At 33.7% G+C, this 21,199-nt stretch overlaps 1 protein-coding gene across 7 annotated transcripts in view; it reads right to left on the bottom strand.

Annotated features, from left to right (window-relative positions):
- Positions 1-264: 264 nt before the first annotated feature.
- The window catches only part of LOC125649532 (huntingtin-interacting protein 1-like), a 230,721-nt gene continuing 209,786 nt past the window's right edge, over positions 265-21,199 (bottom strand). For 5 of the 7 annotated variants that reach the window (XM_056155233.1, XM_056155229.1, XM_056155226.1 and 2 more), the window contains 7 exons: positions 19,482-19,660; positions 17,909-17,998; positions 17,646-17,708; positions 17,447-17,547; positions 8,688-8,917; positions 8,308-8,369; positions 265-8,015 (listed from right to left, as the gene is read on the bottom strand). In XM_056155233.1, coding sequence (XP_056011208.1) covers positions 7,839-8,015; positions 8,308-8,369; positions 8,688-8,917; positions 17,447-17,547; positions 17,646-17,708; positions 17,909-17,998; positions 19,482-19,660 — 902 coding nt within the window. In that variant the 3' untranslated portion in view covers positions 265-7,838. Of the gene's footprint in view, positions 8,016-8,307; positions 8,370-8,687; positions 8,988-17,446; positions 17,548-17,645; positions 17,709-17,908; positions 17,999-19,481; positions 19,661-21,199 lie in introns of those variants that run through there. The other 2 variants (XM_048877117.2, XM_048877144.2) reach the window with 2 other exon arrangements.

Here is a 21,199-nt window from a genome sequence, read left to right on the forward strand (position 1 = left end):
GTAGAATTGCTTTTGTTGACCACAGAAAAAGCGGCCAAATCCAATAGCCATTTCACCTCATTATTTCATGCAATTTATAAGTTCATGTCATTCAGTGGTGGATCTAGAGAAGGGTTATGGGGGCTGCAACAAACATGGTTGTACCCCCTTTAAAAAGTGAGGGTGGCACGTGCCCCAGCTGTCCTTCCTCTCCTATGCCATTCAGTATCTTCATCTTAGATATTTATGAATGTATAGGATACTTATGAATGTACAAACACAAGAGTCTTGGTATGCTTTATTCCCTTTAGATAAACAAAGTTCAAACAAATGGTAATTATGTGGCACAAAAGTGACTATATTGACTCAGATCTTAAATAGGCAATGGGCAACGGGTGGCATTGAAAGTTCTGCATGTTAATTTCTTGTCATACAAAGAACTGCTTTAAACAATTTTACAACTATTGAAACAACTCCAAAAGTTCCCTGTAGTCAATAAAGTTCATAGTGGATGCTAATATGATGATTTCCCCCACAATTACTACATACATGTATATATTAGATTATCTAAATGGTCATCATATCTACAGATGTATATAGATCAACAATTTTCACATAAATACATGTAGCAACACAAGAAAAAAAATAGTAATATAAATTAGAACTATCCTTTTGGGACTAATACTCCCCCCCCCCCCCCCCCCCCAGAAGTTGTCTAATCAAATGGTCATCTAGTATATTATTTTTTTAAATTGAAAGTGTTGCTTTTAAAAAAATCCATGAATCAATCAAACATTCTGATGACGCTCATTATTAAACACTATATCAATAATCAGGATTCTCAGAGGATTTAATTGTTTATTATCATTTCACTGAATTTTGTACATGGTTTAAAAAAGGATTTGGATATATAGAAAATTGAAATATTCATACAATCACTATAAATCAAAATGTAAAGTACATATATGTTATTTTACTTTAATAAAAAATGTATATAAAAGGTCTGATTCAAACTTTTTAATTTGTTTTTGAAATATTCTCAAACAACAATGTTCTTAACCAAATAGAAATTACCATAACTTTCCAATACTTTAAATATTCTAATTTAGAATAAGAAACATAACTTTAGTCTAAGAACAATGTATTTACAATGTTTAAATCAAATATCTTCAAGAATTTTTAAGATATACTCTCTTTAGTTGAAAAAATGATTAGAAGTAAAAGGCCTGTAAATTGAAGAAAAATTGTTCAGTCAATATGAAAATACCATGTGCACAACTTCAGAAGGTGAGTAATGAGTGTACAAATTTTCAGAAAAATCCATGCACTAGTTTCTTAAAACATGCCTGGACAAAATCATATCTACAGACAGACGGACATGGTGATTCCAAAATACCCCCCCCCCCCCATAAAACACATGAAGTAAAATCTTTTTAAAATATTCTGAAAGAAATATACATTATACTATTTCTCACTGACATAACGGTACATATTTACCTTAAGAAAATTATACAATAATCATTCAAATGAGTTTAAGCCTTCTCGCATTGTAAATAAACTTCAAACTAAAGGAGTTAATTGTAACATTTGAGTGCAAGCACCAAGTTTTCTTTCCTTTTTTCCCCCTTCAAAATAATCTGACAAGATTTTTAAGAATATGGTGATAACAATGTCCACATAACCTATATGTACAAGCAAGTTTTGGGAAAAAACACATGGTGTAATTCTATAACGTGTTCCAACAAACCTGGAATAGCGGTACATGTAAAACTTTTAAGATGACATTGTAATGCAAGCAAATAAGATGGCGAGGTTTTTCTATTCAAGTGTCCATTCAAACTACTTTTCATTTCAAAATGAAAGATGTCTTATGTGAGATGTATATATACAAAAATAAAATTACAATACAATAAAATATTACAACTAGACAATTCAATACCATGTGACTTTCACGTAAATCATAAACTTTTAAGGTGAAGGGTATAAAATTTGACAGCAATTCCTACTGACCCCTGACACATTTTCAAACAAGAAATATTTTAGAAACAGATATATGCTCCCCATGTGGCAACATTGAAGAGGATTTAGAATGTCTGTAATTACAAAGAAAAATACAAGTTATTTACTAGTCAGGGGCAACTGCAATACCAAGTTGTATTACGCATTTCCAATTACAATCATTTGAGTATGACCTTTGGCTTTGCAACCTTAAAACCAATAGGGGTCATCTACTCTTTGGGAGTACCTGTGTACCCAGTGCAATGTCTATCATGCAATACGTTTGCCTTCAGTCTCTTTACCAGTTATAACGATGCGAGTATGACACTTTTGTTGATGTCATTCCACTGACATAGAATACTACTAAAATGCCCATCTTTTCATAATTTTCTTAAGCCCCTGTATAAATGATCATACATATTATCACCAGCTTGCTATTTATTACCCAGTCACATCCAGCTGATGGTTTAATTGGTTGTACAGTATAGCATATACAATGTACAAGTCAAATGAATTCAACTCTAATGCACTTTCAATGCAGAATTTGACAACAAACAGATTTCTAAGCATCAAACAATGCATTGAAAATTTTTATGGAATTTCTTTTCATATTTAAAGTATATGTTAAAAAGGAGGGTACACATTTTAAAGAGAACTTAACTTTATGATTCATATGAAATTTAAAGGATCATAATCAAATATCTACACACAATTCTAAATAATCAATGTGTATGCCTATGGATATTTCAATATCAAAGAGACACTCATATTTTACAGATCTTGCACAATCCTAAATATGGGGATTTTGTGCTTCTTCATGCACAAACAGAATAGTAATCGTATCCGATTCATAATCAACAGTATGTATATTAAGAGATAGTTTGGTGATCTTGCATTTTTATACATTGAAAATATTTCCAAATGCAATGATCTTTATTTCATAATAACCTTGTACATTTGTGCACAATGCAAGACTGAAAGCTGTTATCAAAACCAACACAATTATAGCCAAGTGACATGTGAGCATTGATATACCTTTCACATACATCTCTTTGATTTTCTCATATCAAATTTACTCCATAATTTTTGCCAGATCTTCAAAGCAGTCTCATAAACTTTCATAAATTCCAGAAAGATATTCACATGCTGCAAGCATAATTATCTAACCATGACCCGTTTTGGTTTCCGAACTTGTGTTTGTTAATAACCAAAAATAAAATTTTAAGCAAATACATATACATAGTTCTTTTTTCTTCTTCTGTCATATATCAACTAGCAGATATTCATAATGCTGAGAAGACTAAAATAATAATAATCAACAAATTCAAATTTTGAAATAATAGCAAATAAATAAAAGATAAGACATTAATATCAAAATATGTTATAAATGTAACAAGTAACTTTTCACATTCTATATTACAAACTGCTTGGTATCGTTGAACCAAGAACAAATATATTTTTCATTGAAATTTCCCAGTTCGAGTCACATTCAGTTCTTGGGGTTTTAAATATCAGGAGGGGAAGGGGGTGGGGATGGAGGGTAAGGTGAGTCTTCAGCTTTCAAAATCAAGTCCTACCATATAAGTAGAATCTAATTTGACATTATTAATGCGGCTGTTGATGTAATGCTGACAACTAATTCATACTATTATGGGAAATCGGTTATTTTTCTTGGCTGTTGTAAAATAAAATACTTGTACAAATGTGTAAATCCACACAATTTGAGCAATAAACAAGAGGCCCAAGGGCCACATTGCTCACCTGAATCACCTTGGCCCTGCCATTGTTCAGTTGTTGTGATTTTTATCACGTTTTACTCCCATGAATATGTTTGACCCCATATTGTGGCCCAAATCTAGCCTCAAAGGATCACTGCATAACTGAAAATTATTTCACAAACCACAGATGTGCCTCAACACCAATATGACTAACATGGCCTACCTATTTTGGTTAAAACAAAGGTCACAAGGTCATAGTGTGAAATGAAATATCTTGCCATAAGAAATCTCTACACACAATATGAAAGATCTACATTAAATAGTTCAAGAGATTAGGTCAGATTTTTAAAAGTAGGTCCAACTCCAAGGTCAAGTAAAAAGTATGTCAAGGTCACAAGATCGAACACAATTGTATCACAAGATTACATCATAAAACATCTATGTACAAAATATGAAAGTCCTACCTTAAATAGTTCCAAAGATTGATTACAAGTAGGTTATAGTATAAGGTTTCAAGGTCAAAGGTCACATGTGAAATGAAAGGTCTTGCCATAAGAAATCTCTATACACGATATGAAAGATCTACATCAAATATTGAATAGGTCAGATTTTTGAAAAGTAGGTTTAACTCTAAGGTCCAGCTTTACAGAATAACAATGCCATAAGGACTCTATATACAAAATATGAAAGCCATACTTTAAATAGTTCAGGAGTTATTATATAGGTAAGATTTTTTAAAAAGTGGCTCAAACTCTAAGGTCAAGGTCACAAGTTCTAACTTCCAGGAATATCAAGGTCTTGCCATAAAGAATCTATATACAAAATGTGAAAGTCATACTTAATATAATTCCAAATATATTAAATAGGTAATGTTTTCTTAAAAGTAGATCAAACTTCAAGTTCAAGGTCACAAAGTCAAAATACATGATATATAATGAAAGATCTACTTTGAATAGTTCAGGAAATATTGAATAGGTCATTTTTTAAAATTAAAAGTAGGTCTAACTTCCAGGTCAAGGTCACAAGATCAGATAATATTGCAATACATAAAAGGTCTTCTTGTAAAGAATGTATTTACAAAATATAAAAGCCATAGCTTATAGTGCAAGAGATATTTTTAAAGATTTTTTCCTATCTATCAGCATATGCAAAACTTTCATCCTCTATTGTGGCCCCATCGAACCTCCAGGAATCATGATTTGAACAAACTTAAATCTACTCTATGTCAGGAAGCTTTCATGTAAATTTAAACTTTTATGGCCCAGTGGGTCTTGAGAAGATTTTAAATGATTTTTCGTATATATGAGCGTGTAAAACTTTGATTTCCTATTGCGGCCCCAAGAATTGAACAAACTTCAATCTAATCTATGTCAGGAAGCTTCATCTAAACTTTCACTTTTCTGACTCAGTGGTTCTTGAGAAGATTTTTAAATGACCCCACACTTTTTTTCATTTTTGAGATTATCTCACATTTAAAGAGGAATATCCCTTTATTTGAACAAACTTTAATTCCCTTCACCCAAGGATAATTTGTACCAAGTTCGATTAAAATTTGTTCATTGGTTCTGGAGAAGAAGACACTCCAATATATCAACATGTAAAACTTTGATCCCTTATTGTAGCCCCACCCTATCCCTGGGGGCCATTATCTGAACAAACTTGAATCTACTTTATACGAGGAGCCTTTCAGGTAAATCTCCACTCTTATGGCCCAGTGGTTCTTGAGAAGATTTTCCCTATTAATATTTGCATGTAAAACTTTGATCCCCTATTGTGGCCTTCCCTACCACTGGGGGTCATGATTTTTTATCAAACATGAATTTCCACCAAGTCAGAAGCTTTCATGTTAATTTCAGCTTCTCTGGCACAGTGGTTCTTGAGAAGATTTTTAAATGACGCCACCCTATTTTTGTGATTATCTCCCCTTTGAAGGTGGAATGGCCCTTCATTTGAACTAACTTTATTCTTTTCACCTAAGGGTGATTTGAACTAAGTTTGGTTGAAATTGGCCCATCGGTTCTGGAAAAAATGATTTTCCTATTTTTGCATTCTTGTGATTTTCTCCGCTTTAAAGGAGGCCCTTCACTTGAATAAACTTGAATCCCCTTCACCCAAAAATGATTTGTACCAAGTTTGGTTGAAATTGGCCCAGTGGTTCTGGAGAAGAAGTTGAAAATGTGAAAATTTTACAGACAGACGGACAGACAGATGACGGACAACAGGTGATCAGAAAAAGTATTGATGGTGATTTTTATCATACAACTGTGTAACTCTTATAGTGAATACATGTACACAGAAAATGATATGTCAGCACAAGAGCATCAACAGTAATAGGTTATCATTAGAAATCATTGTTCTAATGATATGTCAGCACAAGAGCATCAACAGTAATAGGTTATCATTAGAAATCATTGTTCTTGGGACACAGGTACTCCCCTTCAAACAAAGAGCATGGTTTATGTTTACCGGTATATTACGATTTTCATCACTCCAATTACGCTAAAACTAAATACCCCATCTTTTGAACAAAATGACTAATATTGAATCTCACTAAAATAACCACTTAATATACATTGTACAGTATTTTAAAAATTAAAATAGTATTTTAGTACAGATAATCAAAAAACAGACTACTGGTATGTATAAGTCTGACCTAACTTGACCCTCTAACATGAATTTCACAAGTTTGAAGCAAAAATTATTTTATTTGAATGAAGAATGTATGCACAACATTTTGATATATGTTATCTGTAGAAAAATGCTGGTGATCCTATGATACAGGTATGACATAATGAATGACTTTTTTTGGATTTTTAAAATTTGAAATGAAACAGATCACATTTCTGTATGAGTTTCATTTCCATAGACATAATGTTACTTTGCAAACATAATTCATACAGTTACTATATATGCAAGTTTCAAAGAAAAATCACTGCCCAAGAATAAATTATGTTTTCTAGTGCACTGAATGGTTTTGAAATAAAAAGACCGAGGTACTGAAAAATGACATTTTTAATTTAAAGTAAAGGATGGTGCTTGATCCCAGATGTCACAATTCAAAAGACTGATTTTATGACATTGCTGTTGTTTAGTCACATAAAATCTTGTCCATGAAAAAATAAAAATTCAAACCTTAAAAATGTTGCATGAACTTTCACAAATTCTAAGGACTAAATTACATGTAGGGCTTTGTCACATGTGGTTTTGTTATCATTACAAGCACTACACAGCTTCATTAATATCAACATTAATAACCTAAAAATGATAAAAGTTCATTTCTGTTTAAAGTTAAGATTTCCAGATTGTAAGCAGACAGAAGACACACTTTCAAACAATGCTGAAGGGCATGAAATGTGCTATTCAATAAATACAAAATGGGTGTAATAAACATGGAGATTGGATTTTCTTCAAAAGACAGACAGGCAATGCTTTTCCTGAAGGTCAACTCTTTTTTCATATATCACAGGGTTTATTCTGTCAAGATTCCTGAAAAACAAAAATAACAACATCTAAATAAATCTCTATACCTATATATAAGGGCGAGTCAATAAGTAACCAGCCTATCCCATTTCCGATTGACCGACACCGTCACGATTTTCATGCCTTGTTTCAAATACATGTTTTATACCTGGGTACAAAATTGCACACATATCGAGTCATTCTTTAATAAGATACTGAATGTCAAACATGGGTAGTGATGCAAAGGCATGTTCAAAATGTGTTTATCAAATAATTACTCAAAGCTTGTTAACGAATGGCACTTTTAATTCATACACAGCGTCTCAGATTTAGAATAGGTCCTCACTACCCCTTGCTTGTCGGATGAGACTGTTACAACTGAGGCCCCGTGTCACAGCATGTGTGGCACGATAAAGCCGTAAGCACCGAGCATAGGCCTAAATTTTGCACCCCTTCACCGGCAATGGTGACATCCCCATATGAGTACATAAAATTCCAGTGTTTCATTGTTGTTATGACGCGATATTTTAAAAAATATTTCACCAAATTACTTGAAAATAAACAGGGTTCATCCTCTGACAATGCCACAGAAGTATGCGAAGTTTGATAATCCTTAGTGCAAGGGTTCTCTTTAAATTTTGCCCACAAGCTGTAACGGAGACACACACACGTACAGCAGCGATGCTATATCCCCTTTACAACCAGTTGCGTGAGGGGATAATAAAAATTTAGACAATACTTTGATTTTACCTCAATTTCCCATCCTTCATTTTCCCCAGCCAGCTGGTAATGTCTCTTTCGCACTTGACCTAGTTTATACCTCTCCGTCTCTAGTTCCTTTTCAAGCTCCAGAACTCGCACCTAAAATTTAAACATAGCACAAGTTATCAACAATGGTCATTCAATGAAGTACATATACATTATATTCTGCTTTGTGCATTAGTACAATGTGCATCCACACCTTAATTTTGATACCACAAATACTTAGTTACATTTATTCACAACAGTATTCAAAGTTTGATGCCAAAATGTATGAACAGATGGCACAAGATCGATTCTAAGATAGTTACAGTATTGCAGTATCAGAGCGATAATAATGAACTGTTACTCTGAGAATAAGACATTGCTCAGCTGGGGTCTTTAGTGATTGTACCTGGGACTGCATCTCCTCTTTTTTGGCTTGTATCAAGTTAAGCTTTGTGAAATCCATGAGGTCTGGAAGGAATAACAATGCTCAATAAAGATAGGGTTTAATATAAAGCTGACACAAATTTTGTTACTTACACCTTTACTTTTCATATCCATTATTCTATTAGGTACATGTATTCTGTGCATCCATATTATCATAGCCTTAAGCCATTTATATATTGAACAATCAGCCATTTATATATCGAACAATCACCCATTTATATATTGAATAATCAACATATTTTGCAATTACTAGACTCAAAATCTTCAGTTGCTATCTATGAAAAGTCTTTTGAAATCATATCTTTTTCTGCGTCAAAACTTGGTGAAAAAAATTTCACTCACTTTGTTCTTCTATGATCTGAGCTGCTTCTCGGGCAGACCCCACCACTTTTCCCGTACAACTTGTGACCCCTCTGGAAGCCTCGGACAGTTCTGACAGTTTCTTACTCTTTCTGTCAGCCTTGACCTTTGATGCCACCACGAGCTGAGCTGTGCTTGCCGCAATCTCATTGGAGCAGACAATAAGCTCTTCAAACTTTCCATCTCCTCTCACCACCTTGTCTGCTGCATCTCTGTAATTCAGGAATAGTCTGTATTGGGACTTTAAATACAATCTCCTTCAACCAATCAGATCATACATATCTGTAATTCAGGAATAGTATGTGTAGTGACTTTAAAATACAATCTCCTTCAACCAATCAGATCATACATATCTGTAATTCAGGAATAGTATGTGTAGTGACTTTAAAATACAATCTCCTTCAACCAATCAGATCATACATATCTGTAATTCAGGAATAGAATATATAGTGACTTTAAATACAATCTCCTTGAACAGATCATACAGTTCTATAAGGCATTTGGTTTATAGATCATTAACTGATGTATATGTTGCCATTATACAATTATGGACTGTTTAGCAGGGAGACATCACAAATTATCAGGTCTGAGTAGGGTTATCACCCGAGGGCGCATAGGCGCCTCGGGTGATAACCCTACTCAGACCTGATAATTTGTGATGTCTCCCTGCTAAACAGTCCATAATAGTTTTATTATCCTGAAGAATTTGAATGTCAAAAAAACTATCACACATTTATTGACCTTTTTATCCAAAATGTCAATAAATTCGTAATAACTTTCTCTGCGGAAAATTCTGATAACTTTTCAATAGTTTTTGAGGGCTAAAATTAATGTTACCCTCAACTACATACATTATTTTGTTTTACACTCAATGTCATACATTTATTAGATATATTATATGTTAACGAAAGCAAAACATTGAGGTTTGAGAAAGTTGAACGAGAGAAAGCTTTCAATTGTGACGTCACAGTAGAATGACGCAAAAACATAACGTCAAACGTAAACATTTCATAACGTATTTCAAGACAAAAACGTAAACATCAAGTGAAATGCAAAATTGCATTAAAATGAAAATATTTTTTCTCTTGATTGTTATTTGCGAGCGTTAATGTTGACGATGAAGTTTATGATTAACGAACCCGCATATTTTCAATTATTTTTTGATAGAGCTTTCTCGCTTGTGCCATTAGAAGTTATCTTCTAAAGGGAGACAACACAGTTGTCACCCTGTGTGTGAGGGAGACATCACAAATTGTCTCCCTCCACGTGACCAGCCCTCAACCAATGAAATTGACTGTATTATTCTGAAGGATAATAATCTACCTTGTACAAACTTAACATGCATCAATATTTATTCATATTTTAATTTTTCATAATTACATTTTATATACACTGTACTTAACTTTTAATTAGTATCTTTTCAGCCATTCAATGTTGCTTTTATATTCCTTATAATGTTTTTATGTTGTTTTCTTCTTCTTTGTACATATATGTTATTTAAGTATTTTTATATTGTACAGTGCTTTACTAATTATATAAGGCACTTTATAAATATTGTATTATAATAATAACTAGTTCTAATTGTAACGGGAACCGTTACATATGTTCCCCAAACCTCCCCCAACTAAAAAGTCCTTGTGAATCTATAGCAAAAAATCATTTTATTTTAGCCTTTAATTACATGTAGTACGTACGTTCAATATGGTCATTTCAGTACCAAGAAATGAAAGAAAGCGTTGCATGTGCATACACGAGCACACGTGTATGATTCCGAATTTTTGTTGATGTCGTTCAACAGGCATTTGTATCATATACCCACAGTATGAATTTCATAACATTTCCACCAAATATAAGTAAGTTATAGCAATTTTAAAATCGTCCAATCAGAATTCAGCACACATGCATGCACGTGCTGAGCAGTAATTCTAACCACAGCAATTTGTAAGGAGTACCAAGACACATCTAAACCCCATATATCAATAGAATTTGAAGAAAAACAAAAACGTTATCGTCCTTTAAAAATTGAACATTTGAAAAACGTTGCATGTGCGTGTGCATTGGCATTTTTTGTTACACCAATATATAAATACACATATTGTCTACGTATGCTGTGAATATCATCTCATTCGCTTCATAAATAAGATAGTTACAAACGTTTTAGTATTATCCAATCAAAATGAAGCGCACGTGCATGCGCGTGCAAAGTTAGACTGATTTAAAAGTTAGTGTACAAATTTTGTAGTACACGCGCATGCGTGCAGACAAAATAACTATTATTTTTCATATCTACAAATGATATACTACCATCCTATTAAGGTTTCATATCGATCCCTTTCATATTCTGATTTTCCATTTTTTGTACCAAAATTGCAGTGCACGTGCGTGCGCGCGTGTGCATGCACGTGCAGACAAAATGACTATCACTATGCACATCTACAAATGCTGTACTATCATCCTGGAAAGTTTCATATCGATCCCTTTTGTAGTTTCTGAGAACACTACCGGACTCTCTATTTATCTTACCTTTATCAAAGAAAAACATTAAAAAACAAAAAAGTTGAAAAAATCCATTTTTTAAATTCGCTTCCGGTAGCGACCGGAAGTGATGACGACGTACGAAATAGTGATTCTGCAAATCTATAAGTCATGTTCTATCATCTCTAATAAGTCTCCAGTTCATATCTTTAGCCCTTCCTGTAGATCACTCGCGGACAAAGTTCCATTTGAAAATCAGGAAATTGTCCATAACTTGGAACCGAAATGGAATTTTCCCAATTTTCTTTGTGATAAACAAAGTTCATAATATAATGCATTTTTCCTGAAAGTTTCACTGAAAACCACTGTATAGTTTTCGAGAAAACTCCTGCACAAAATTTGGTCAAAAAAATAATAATAATAACTAGAAACTTGTTGCCATGGCAACAAGAAGGTCTTCCGTTCTTTCCGTGTCCAGTAGATAACCTTAAATTCTTCATTTGTTATACGTTTTACTGTAGTGCCAAATTTATAAACTAATGCAGTGCAAATAGAAATTTCTTCTTCATTGGATAACCACTGATTGTACTCAATGGGTATCCTTTATCTGTTCTGTCACTGCAACAATAATTATATCCTTGCACTTTGTATGCTATTTCTTTCCCAAATCCAATGACTGTTTTATTCAGTTCTTAGGTTTTAATTCTTTGTGCATTTACCTTTTTCATTCTTAAAATACTCATATTTCATTTTTAGCAAAATAGATATGAAGATGAATCTCTAATGTTTTCATAGTGAATCGATATATCGTCCCGAATTACTTTAAATGCAAGAAAATTAATAGTTAGTAGTATTTAGCAGATTAGATGCGAACGTGAGGCCAATTATTTTGGGAACCTACATGATAATTCTAATTTACATAAGAACAGTGAAAATAACATAATTTGGCCATTGAATAATACCAAACATGAAAGTAATGATAAAAACGTAGAAAAAATAATTTGAAAAAGTACAGGTATATTGGGGATCGAACCCGGGTCGCCCACGTGAAAATCGAACACGCTAACCATTGCGTTAGCGAGGACCGTTGTTTCAAGAAGAAAATGACAGTATTAATACTATCGATATTAATTTGAATGCATGTAGAAGTACATATGTATGTGCCACTTATAAAGTATATAGATAAAGAAATAGGGGAAAAAATTGTATTGATATCACAATATATATAACCGTTATACAATCTCAGTTATTCCTTTGTCCCGAGGAAATAAAATATGAGAAAATTAATGGTTTGTAGTATTAAGCAGATTGAATGTGAACGGTAGATCAATGTTTTCGGAATACTAAGTTCTTCTCTGTTATCAGAAAAGTTTTTCTTCACTCATAACAAATGTACATGTTTTACATGTACATTGTGCATTCCCTGTACATACTTCTGCATACATGAAGAATTATAAAATGTTGATATTGAGAAAATATCGAAATAACGCACGGAACAAATACAAGACACCATTTCAAGAATGAAATCTCATTTTTAAGCTGGAAAAAGTGGGAACAAAATATTCGAGTAATCTGGGGATTGAACCCGGGTCGCCCGCATGAAAATCCACTACGCTAACCATTAGGCTAGCGAGGACCTCGCTTCAAAATGAAAATTACGAATATCTAGAGTTTGGTTTGATCAATTTAAAAACAAATATCATATTCAGCATTCTATAAAGAGTCTCTATTTATCTTACCTTTATAAAAAACAAAAAAGTTGAAAAAATCCATTTTTTAAATTCGCTTCCGGTAGCGACCGGAAGTGATGACAACGTACGGAATAGTGATTCTGCAAATCTATAAGTCATGTTCTATCATCTCTAATAAGTCTCCAGTTCATATCTTTAGCCCTTCCTGTAGATCACTCGCGGACAAAGTTCCATTTGAAAATCAGGAAATTGTCCATAACTTGGAACCGAAATGGAATTTTCCCAATTTTTTTTGTGATAAACAAAGTTCATAATATAATGCATTTTTCCTGAAAGTTTCACTGAAAACCACTGTATAGTTTTCGAGAAAAATTTGGTCAAAAAAATAATAATAATAATAAGAAACAGTAGAATCACTATAAGGTCTTCCGTGAAGAACGGAAGACCTTAATAAGAAACAATAGAATCACTATAAGGTCTTCCGTGAAGAACGGAAGACCTTAATAAGAAACGAAACAAAAACAATACGTCTCCGACACTTTGTGTTCGGAGACATAATAATAAGAATAATAAGAAACGGAGCAAAAACAATATGTCTCCGACACTTTGTGTTCGGAGACATAGTAAGAATAATAAGAAACGGAGCAAAAACAATATGTCTCCGACACTTTGTGGAGCAAAAACAATATGTCTCCGACACATTGTGTTCGGAGACATAATAAGAAATGGAGCAAAAACAATATGTCTCCGACACTTTGTGGAGCAAAAACAATATGTCTCCGACACATTGTGTTCGGAGACATAATAAGAAACGGAGCAAAAACAATATGTCTCCGACACTTTGTGTTCGGAGACATAATAATAACAATAAGAAGAAGAAAATAAGAATAATAAGAAACGGAGCAAAAACAATATGTCTCCGACACTTTGTGTTCGGAGACATAATAAGAAACAGAGTAAAAACAATATGTTCCCAAACTTTGTTTGGGGAACATAATAATAATTGATAACAACAAAATACAAAGTTTGATCTTTCAGGATACTGAACAAACATTTCCAAATAATCAGTCATTTGAGTCAACATTATGACCTTTGACCTTGTGAATTGAAAACTAATGGGGCTCTTTATGGGGTACCAGTGTACCAAGTTTTATGTCTGTCATCAAAAATTTCACATGATATCGAGAAGACAATATTTTCTTATGTCCAGAGTAGTTTGACCCTTGACCTTTGACATAGTAAAGTGCACCACCAGAACACATGATACACCCGCCAGATGCTTATTCATCATAAACAGACAAGTGTGCATGGAACAAAATCATGTCAACCTTCATACAAAGGTTTCACCTATTTTTTTCATGGCCTGATTTTAATATACAAAATAATCTGAGAATTCGACTTCTTACAAAGTAAATTCATATCATAAATCAATAATAATCATTACCAAAGGAGATTTGGGGATCTCTGAAACACCCCAGTAGTGTCCCTTAGTAAGAGCATATTATGCCCATCGACTTACCAATATATTTCTTGTTTTGTTCAAATAACTACTGAAATTTCAAATAATATTTTCATTTTATTACAAGTATTTAGATAAGTTCTTTCACACTGTATGAATTACTTAACAATTTTGGGTTGTAAAGAGAAATGCTCCATTTACATGTCCAACTGAAGGCCTTGAAACAGCATGGCTTAGTTCATTACTCCCATGATCGAGACATAGGGAATTTTAATCTTCCTAGTACGATGTTGCATATATCTTTGTTAGAAACAAAATAATTCTCCATATTGTTATATAGCTATATTTTATGGGGGGACAATTGCACAGGTACTTGTTTCATACATGGGTCCCCCCTCCTTAATAATACCACAAGGTACCTAACTAGATTTCGGACACCTCTCGCTTCAAGTCTCATTTTACGATAAGTTCACTATTCATCCTCACTTTTGTGATATAAATCGCTTTTTAAAATAGACATTGTCCTTGCTGGTATATCGTTTTCAGCACCTTAAACCAAGCCCCATGTCTGTAAACTACTTGTTTATTCATCGAAGCCCCCGAAAGCTCCTGAATGTTACAGATTGGCCATTTTCTGCCAAACAATAAATTGTTAATGCTTATATATTGCGTTTCATCTCAAGAACCATGAGGAAGTATATCGTATAATTCCCAATATATGTTTATGTTTTGGGAAAGCTGAACTTAAGATTTAATGCAGTCTCAGATAACTAGAAGTTGTGTACACACAAAAAGTACAACTCCAAATACCCGCTACACAGGAACTCCGATGCCATTGATCCTGTTCTGCTTTTCCTAAATGTGCATAAATACTAAAAATACTACCTCAAGTAATTCACCCCTATGATTCTTGTTAGCCATGCCCCTGAGTTTTATACAATAATTTATTCTTTCTTCCAATATAAATGAAGTCTTCCTTTTTCAAATCTCTTGAGTTCTCTCTTCCTTTATTACAGAAATTTGGCTTCGAACAACAGATCCGTCCTCGGGTCAAACAAAACAGCTGTTGTCCTCGAACCCAGTCAATAACTTGATCATTTAAACATCATGAAGATGCTTAAACCAAGTAACAATTCATTCTGTGACAGGGAAATAAGAAATGACTAATGACAAGTAACAGTTCATTCTGTGACCTTCTGTGACCGGGAAATAAGAAATGACTCATTACAAGTAACAGTTCATTCTGTGACCTTCTGTGACTGGGAAATAAGAAATGACTCATGACAAGTAACAGTTCATTCTGTGAGATTCTGTGAACGGGGAATAAGAAATGACTAATGACAAGTAACAATTCATTCTGTGACAGGGAAATAAGAAATGACTCATTACAAGTAACAGCTCATTCTGTGACCTTCTGTGACCGGGAAATAAGAAATGACTCATGACAAGTAACAGTTCATTCTGTGAGATTCTGTGAACGGGGAATAAGAAATGACTAATGACAAGTAACAATTCATTCTGTGACCGGGGAATAAGAAATGACTCATTACAAGTAACAATTCATTCTGTGACCGGGGAATAAGAAATGACTAATGACAAGTAACAGTTCATTCTGTGACCGGGAAATAAGAAATGACTCGTTACAAGTAACAGTTCATTCTGTGACCTTCTGTGACTGGGAAATAAGAAATGACTAATGACAAGTAACAATTCATTCTGTGACCTTCTGTGACCGGGAAATAAGAAATGACTAATGACAATCACTAACACGCTACATGAAGTATGCCAGTGTGAAGCGTTGCATATACCTCAAAAATGAAATTTCTTAAATAACTTTCAACATTATCTAGACGACTAGCCCATAATGTACGTACAGGTGACTCTCGATAACTCAAAGTTCAAGGGACCTTAATAAAACTTTGAGAAATCGAGAGTTCAAGAGATCGAAATTCGGAAATTGAAGGTCCGCTGATATGGTTCAGATTTTACAATAACCGGAAATGTTTACCAGCAAGATCATATCGTTTTGACATCTTTTCCTTCATATTTGTCAGATAGTTAATTTAATATCAAAATGAGGAACCGAATATTGCATTTAATTTAATAAAATGATTTCAGAGTTTATGTCTATATTTGTTCTTTAACCATGCTAAGATATAGGCATACAAAATCAAGTTCCAATAAACTTTACTATTGCTAACTAACCAGAGCACAATGTTATGTCGCTTTACACTTTAGCAAAAATTCTAATGAATGAGTAAAACAATGTTTTAGAGTAACTTTACACAAAGAATAAACTCAAGAAATTTAACAGTCTGTAGATCTCTAAATTAATGTTTAAAGCTTACTCTCTCGTTGTCTAGTCAAAACAGATTTGAGATTTTCTTCATAGTCAGATTATATATACTTTTAATCATCACAAGACCTAGGTGTAAGGGTAAACTGACCAATTAGCCAATTATATACTCAAATGTGTCACATCCACAAAGAAGCAGGGTGATGTTTCATCTTTGTAAACACCTAATTACCACAGCCACACTAGCCTCCAGCATTCAACAAAATCCAGGTAAGGTCCAAGCGAAATTATTACATGCTTGGGTAACAGTGGGTATACACTATCACCACTTTGAGAGATCGAGAGTGTAAAACAATGAAATGTGTTTTATGGGACCCAACTTCACTTCGAGAGATCGATAGTAAATTTGCTTTGTTATATAGAGAAAAAATCGGGACCATGATTTCACTTCGAGAGACCAAGAACTTCGAGAGATCAAAGTTCGAGCCATCTCGAGTCATTTGTATCTCCTTTCCCTACCAAGACAGTCATGGAATACTGAACATACAGAGCTAATATCTAGGAAATTGCATATTGGTATCTCCAATTTAACTGTAATCAAAATTAGAGCCTTTTGATTTTTAAGAGAAATAAAATTGTATTGATATACGAATTGGTTCCCTAATTTATAACAAATCAATTTAGATTCATTTCTTTTGGAGTATAAAGCACTTTTGAATTTACCTTCAAAGAAGAGCCGCTGAATGGCAACATTGACATATTTTAAATTAATACGGTATCTACAGTATTCATTAAATCAATTCACAATAGTATTACTTACAGCAAGGAAGTGGCACCCCAACCCACAGCCTTGGCAGCAGACAACAGTCCCTCCGTCCACCTGTGGTTCTTCTTGTAAAATTCTTTCACACTTGCTGTACCCTACAGTATACAACATGAGTTTGCTAAGTATGTAGTCATTTCTCGGCACTTCAAATTTGAAAACACGGTCTTCTGTGTAACCACTAAACTGTGCTCACCCTTCCTTGTCCCACAATTTCTTTCTGCAATTCTTGTGATTTGACTAACAGCACTTTGATAGCCTACAGAAAACCATTGGAGATTTAATTCTAATTAACATTTAAACCATACATCAAATGTTTTAAAAATCAAATTTCAAATCTACTATTGACGTTATCATACATATATATGAATCTCTATGTAACTGGTAACCAAAAACATACAGCTAAACTGGAAAAATTCTCAGAAACACTCAACTGTAAAGCAAAAACTATCTACTGACCTGCATGAGCCCAGTGCAGGAGTCCAAAATGCTCTCATTGACAGTCAGCTCCACACCAGACATGTCTTTCCTGGTCTGGTGAAGCATTTCCTGTCACAAGGGGAAACACATTATATCTCTTAAAGGTAATTTTGTAACAAGAGGCCCATGGGCCACATCGCTCACCTGAGTCACCTTGGCCCTTATCTGAAGATTTTTCATATATATTTGCATGTAAAACCTTAGTTCCTATTGTGGCCCCAACCCCTGGAGGCCATGATTTTTACGAACTTGAATCTGCACTATGTCAGAAAGCTTTCATGTAAATGTCAACTTCTTTGGCCTGATGGTTCTTGAGAAGAAGATATTTAAAGATTTTCTCTATATATTTCTATTTAAAACTTTGATCCTCTATTGGGGCCCCATGCTACCTCGGGGGCCATGATTTGAACAAACTTGAACCTACACTATGTCAGGAAGCTTTTAGGCCACAGTTTTTTTATTTCTTGGTTTATGGATCCACTGACCCTAATTTCTGGGGAATCGGAAGAAGAAAAAAAAAAAATCAAATTTCTTCTTCTTTTTTTATTCTGCCGATTCTACCCAACATGTCAAACCAAAAATAAAAATAAAATGCATTTTAAATTTTACGAATAGACAAGATGTGTTTGTGAAACACAAATGCCTCCGATAATGGCCAATTCCGAAAATGGCCAAGGTCACAAGGACAAATATCTTGGTACCAGTAGAGAGATCTTGTCACAAGAAATGCTCATGTACAATATGAAAGCTCTAATATTTACCATTTAGAAGTTATGACCAATGTCAATTTTTTAAAAAGGTCAAATGTCAAGGTCAAAAGGTTTAGTACCAATGGAAAGGTCTTGTCACAAGGAATACTCAATGTGAAATATGAAAGCAGGAATGAATGGACCCACGGGTGATGGAGAGAGGAACGAAGCGTAATCAACCGTGGGTTTCCGATGATGTTCACCCAAGGATGCTTTTGAACAAGTTTGGTTGAAGTTGGTTCAGTGGTTCTGGAGAAGAAGTCGAAAAAGTAAAAATTTACAGACAGAAGGACAGACAGACGACGGACAACAGGCGATCAGAAAAGCTCACTTGAGCTTTCAGCTCAGGTGAGCTAAAAAGTAAATGAAAAACCTCTGATAAATCAGACAGACGGACGGATGAAGTGAAACCAAAATACCCACACCAACTTCATTTGTGGGGGTATGATAAAATACTCCACCTACGTATTGCCAGTCTAATACCAATCTGATTAAAATAAGATCTTTGATCCGCTCCGTTATTGTTATGTCGCTACACATAGCGACATAACAATAACGGAGCGGATCAAAGATCTTATTTTAATCAGATTGGTCTAATACCTACTCCAGCAGGTTCACGGAAAAATACTTTTGACTTGGCGCCACTGATAAGGGCTTTAACGTCTTGGAGTAGTCTAATACCATGATCACACAGGTGTTTTTAAAATTTTTAAAAAAAGAATATACTTTCGATTTCATTTTTGCATCTATGGCATAGTTCTTTTCAAAAAATCTATGACAATGTGTTAGTCAGATATACCAACCTCTATTTTCTTGGCAGCCTGCTCAATAGCAGCACTAGTGGAATGCATCTCATTCTCTACCAGGTCACCTATCTCTTTTTCCTTCACATCCACCATCTTGGGAACTAAATCTTCTGCTAGTTTGATCAGATGTTTGACTTTCTCTGCTGACTTATGTACTTCTGACTTGATAGATCCACCTGCGATAACCAAATATTTATGGCTTTCATTTTAATCCAATACTGCATCTTGTCTCCAACTTAGGATTCTTATACCAGTGGCAGATCCAGCACCCCCTCCCCCACCCCACAAATATTATTCATTTTTTTAATAGATATATTTTCAAAAACAATAAAATATACCAAATGTATTTCATGAAAACTCAGATGCTTCTCTGGGTTTTGCCCTCTGTGCCAATTCACTATGGTTTTGCCCTGGATCTACTGGGGGCTTTGAATTCAACATAGCCCCCAAACTCCTTACCTTTTACTGCAACCCCCCCAACTCCCATTCAGAAATGTAAATCCGCTACAGCATATACCCAAAACCAATTACTCTACGTAATTGCCAAGTTATTAAATGAATACAATTTCTCAAAACTTATAAAGAATAATTTCATAAATAGAATGTCTTTAATAAAATTCATACATGTGATAAACTCATTGAAATTTTTATCCATGCTGTGACGATCGATCCAGATGTTGTAATGATGATTTTCCCATACATACTCATGTTTTGCAACCAAAAAATGCTCCTCCTTTTTAATCAAACGTAAAAGAAGAATAAGATCATTCATTAAAATATTAACACTAAAGCTAGCCTTAGTTACAAATAACTAACTTTATATTTTCATTTATAAAGATGTACAACTTTAGATAAAAAGACATGAATTTTATAGAACACTTTCTCAGTAATGAAGCGGTTTCAGATCTGTCGATTAGACGCGGCAGGTTTATGGAGCGCCAAATTAACATAAACTCAAATAATTGAAGATATCTTCAATTATTTGAAGATATCATCAATTCAATTATTGCTCTCTTTAATTGAATTAATGCGCGCATTAAATCAATTATTGCTCTCATCAAATGAATTAATGCACGCTTCAATTCAATTATTGCTCTCATCAATTGAATTAATGAGAGCAATAATTGATTTAATGCGCGCATTAATTCAATTATTGCTCTCTTCAATTCAATTGATGAGAGCATCAATTGAATTAATGAGAGCAATAATAGATTTGATGTGCGCATTAATTCAGTTATTGCTCTCTTCAATTCAATTGATGAGAGCATTAATTTCGTAGAAATATTGCTCGCAATAATTGATTTAGAGCTCGGTATAAATAATTTGATGATCTCTTTAATTCAATTGAAGATATCTTTAATTATTTACAATGCTTTTGTATAAGGAATTAATGCACTCATCAATTCTTTTAAAGAGAGCAACAATTCAATTAGAGAGATCATTAATTCAATTGTGGATATGTTGAATTGAAGATATCTTTAATTATTTAGTTGCTCTCTCTAAAAGAATTATTGCTCTCTTCAAATGAATTAACTTAAGATATCATTAATTCAATTGAAGAGAGCAATAATTGAATTAATGCGCACATTAAATCCATTATTGCTTGATGACAAACTTATATGTAAAAAAAACTGGATGTGTGAATATATGATTATAAAAACAGTTATAACAAAAACCTTCAAACGTTATGAATTTTCAAATATACGATACGAAAA

This window comes from Ostrea edulis, chromosome 1 (genome assembly GCF_947568905.1).
Source record: "Ostrea edulis chromosome 1, xbOstEdul1.1, whole genome shotgun sequence".
Classification (NCBI taxonomy): Eukaryota; Metazoa; Mollusca; class Bivalvia; order Ostreida; family Ostreidae; genus Ostrea; species Ostrea edulis.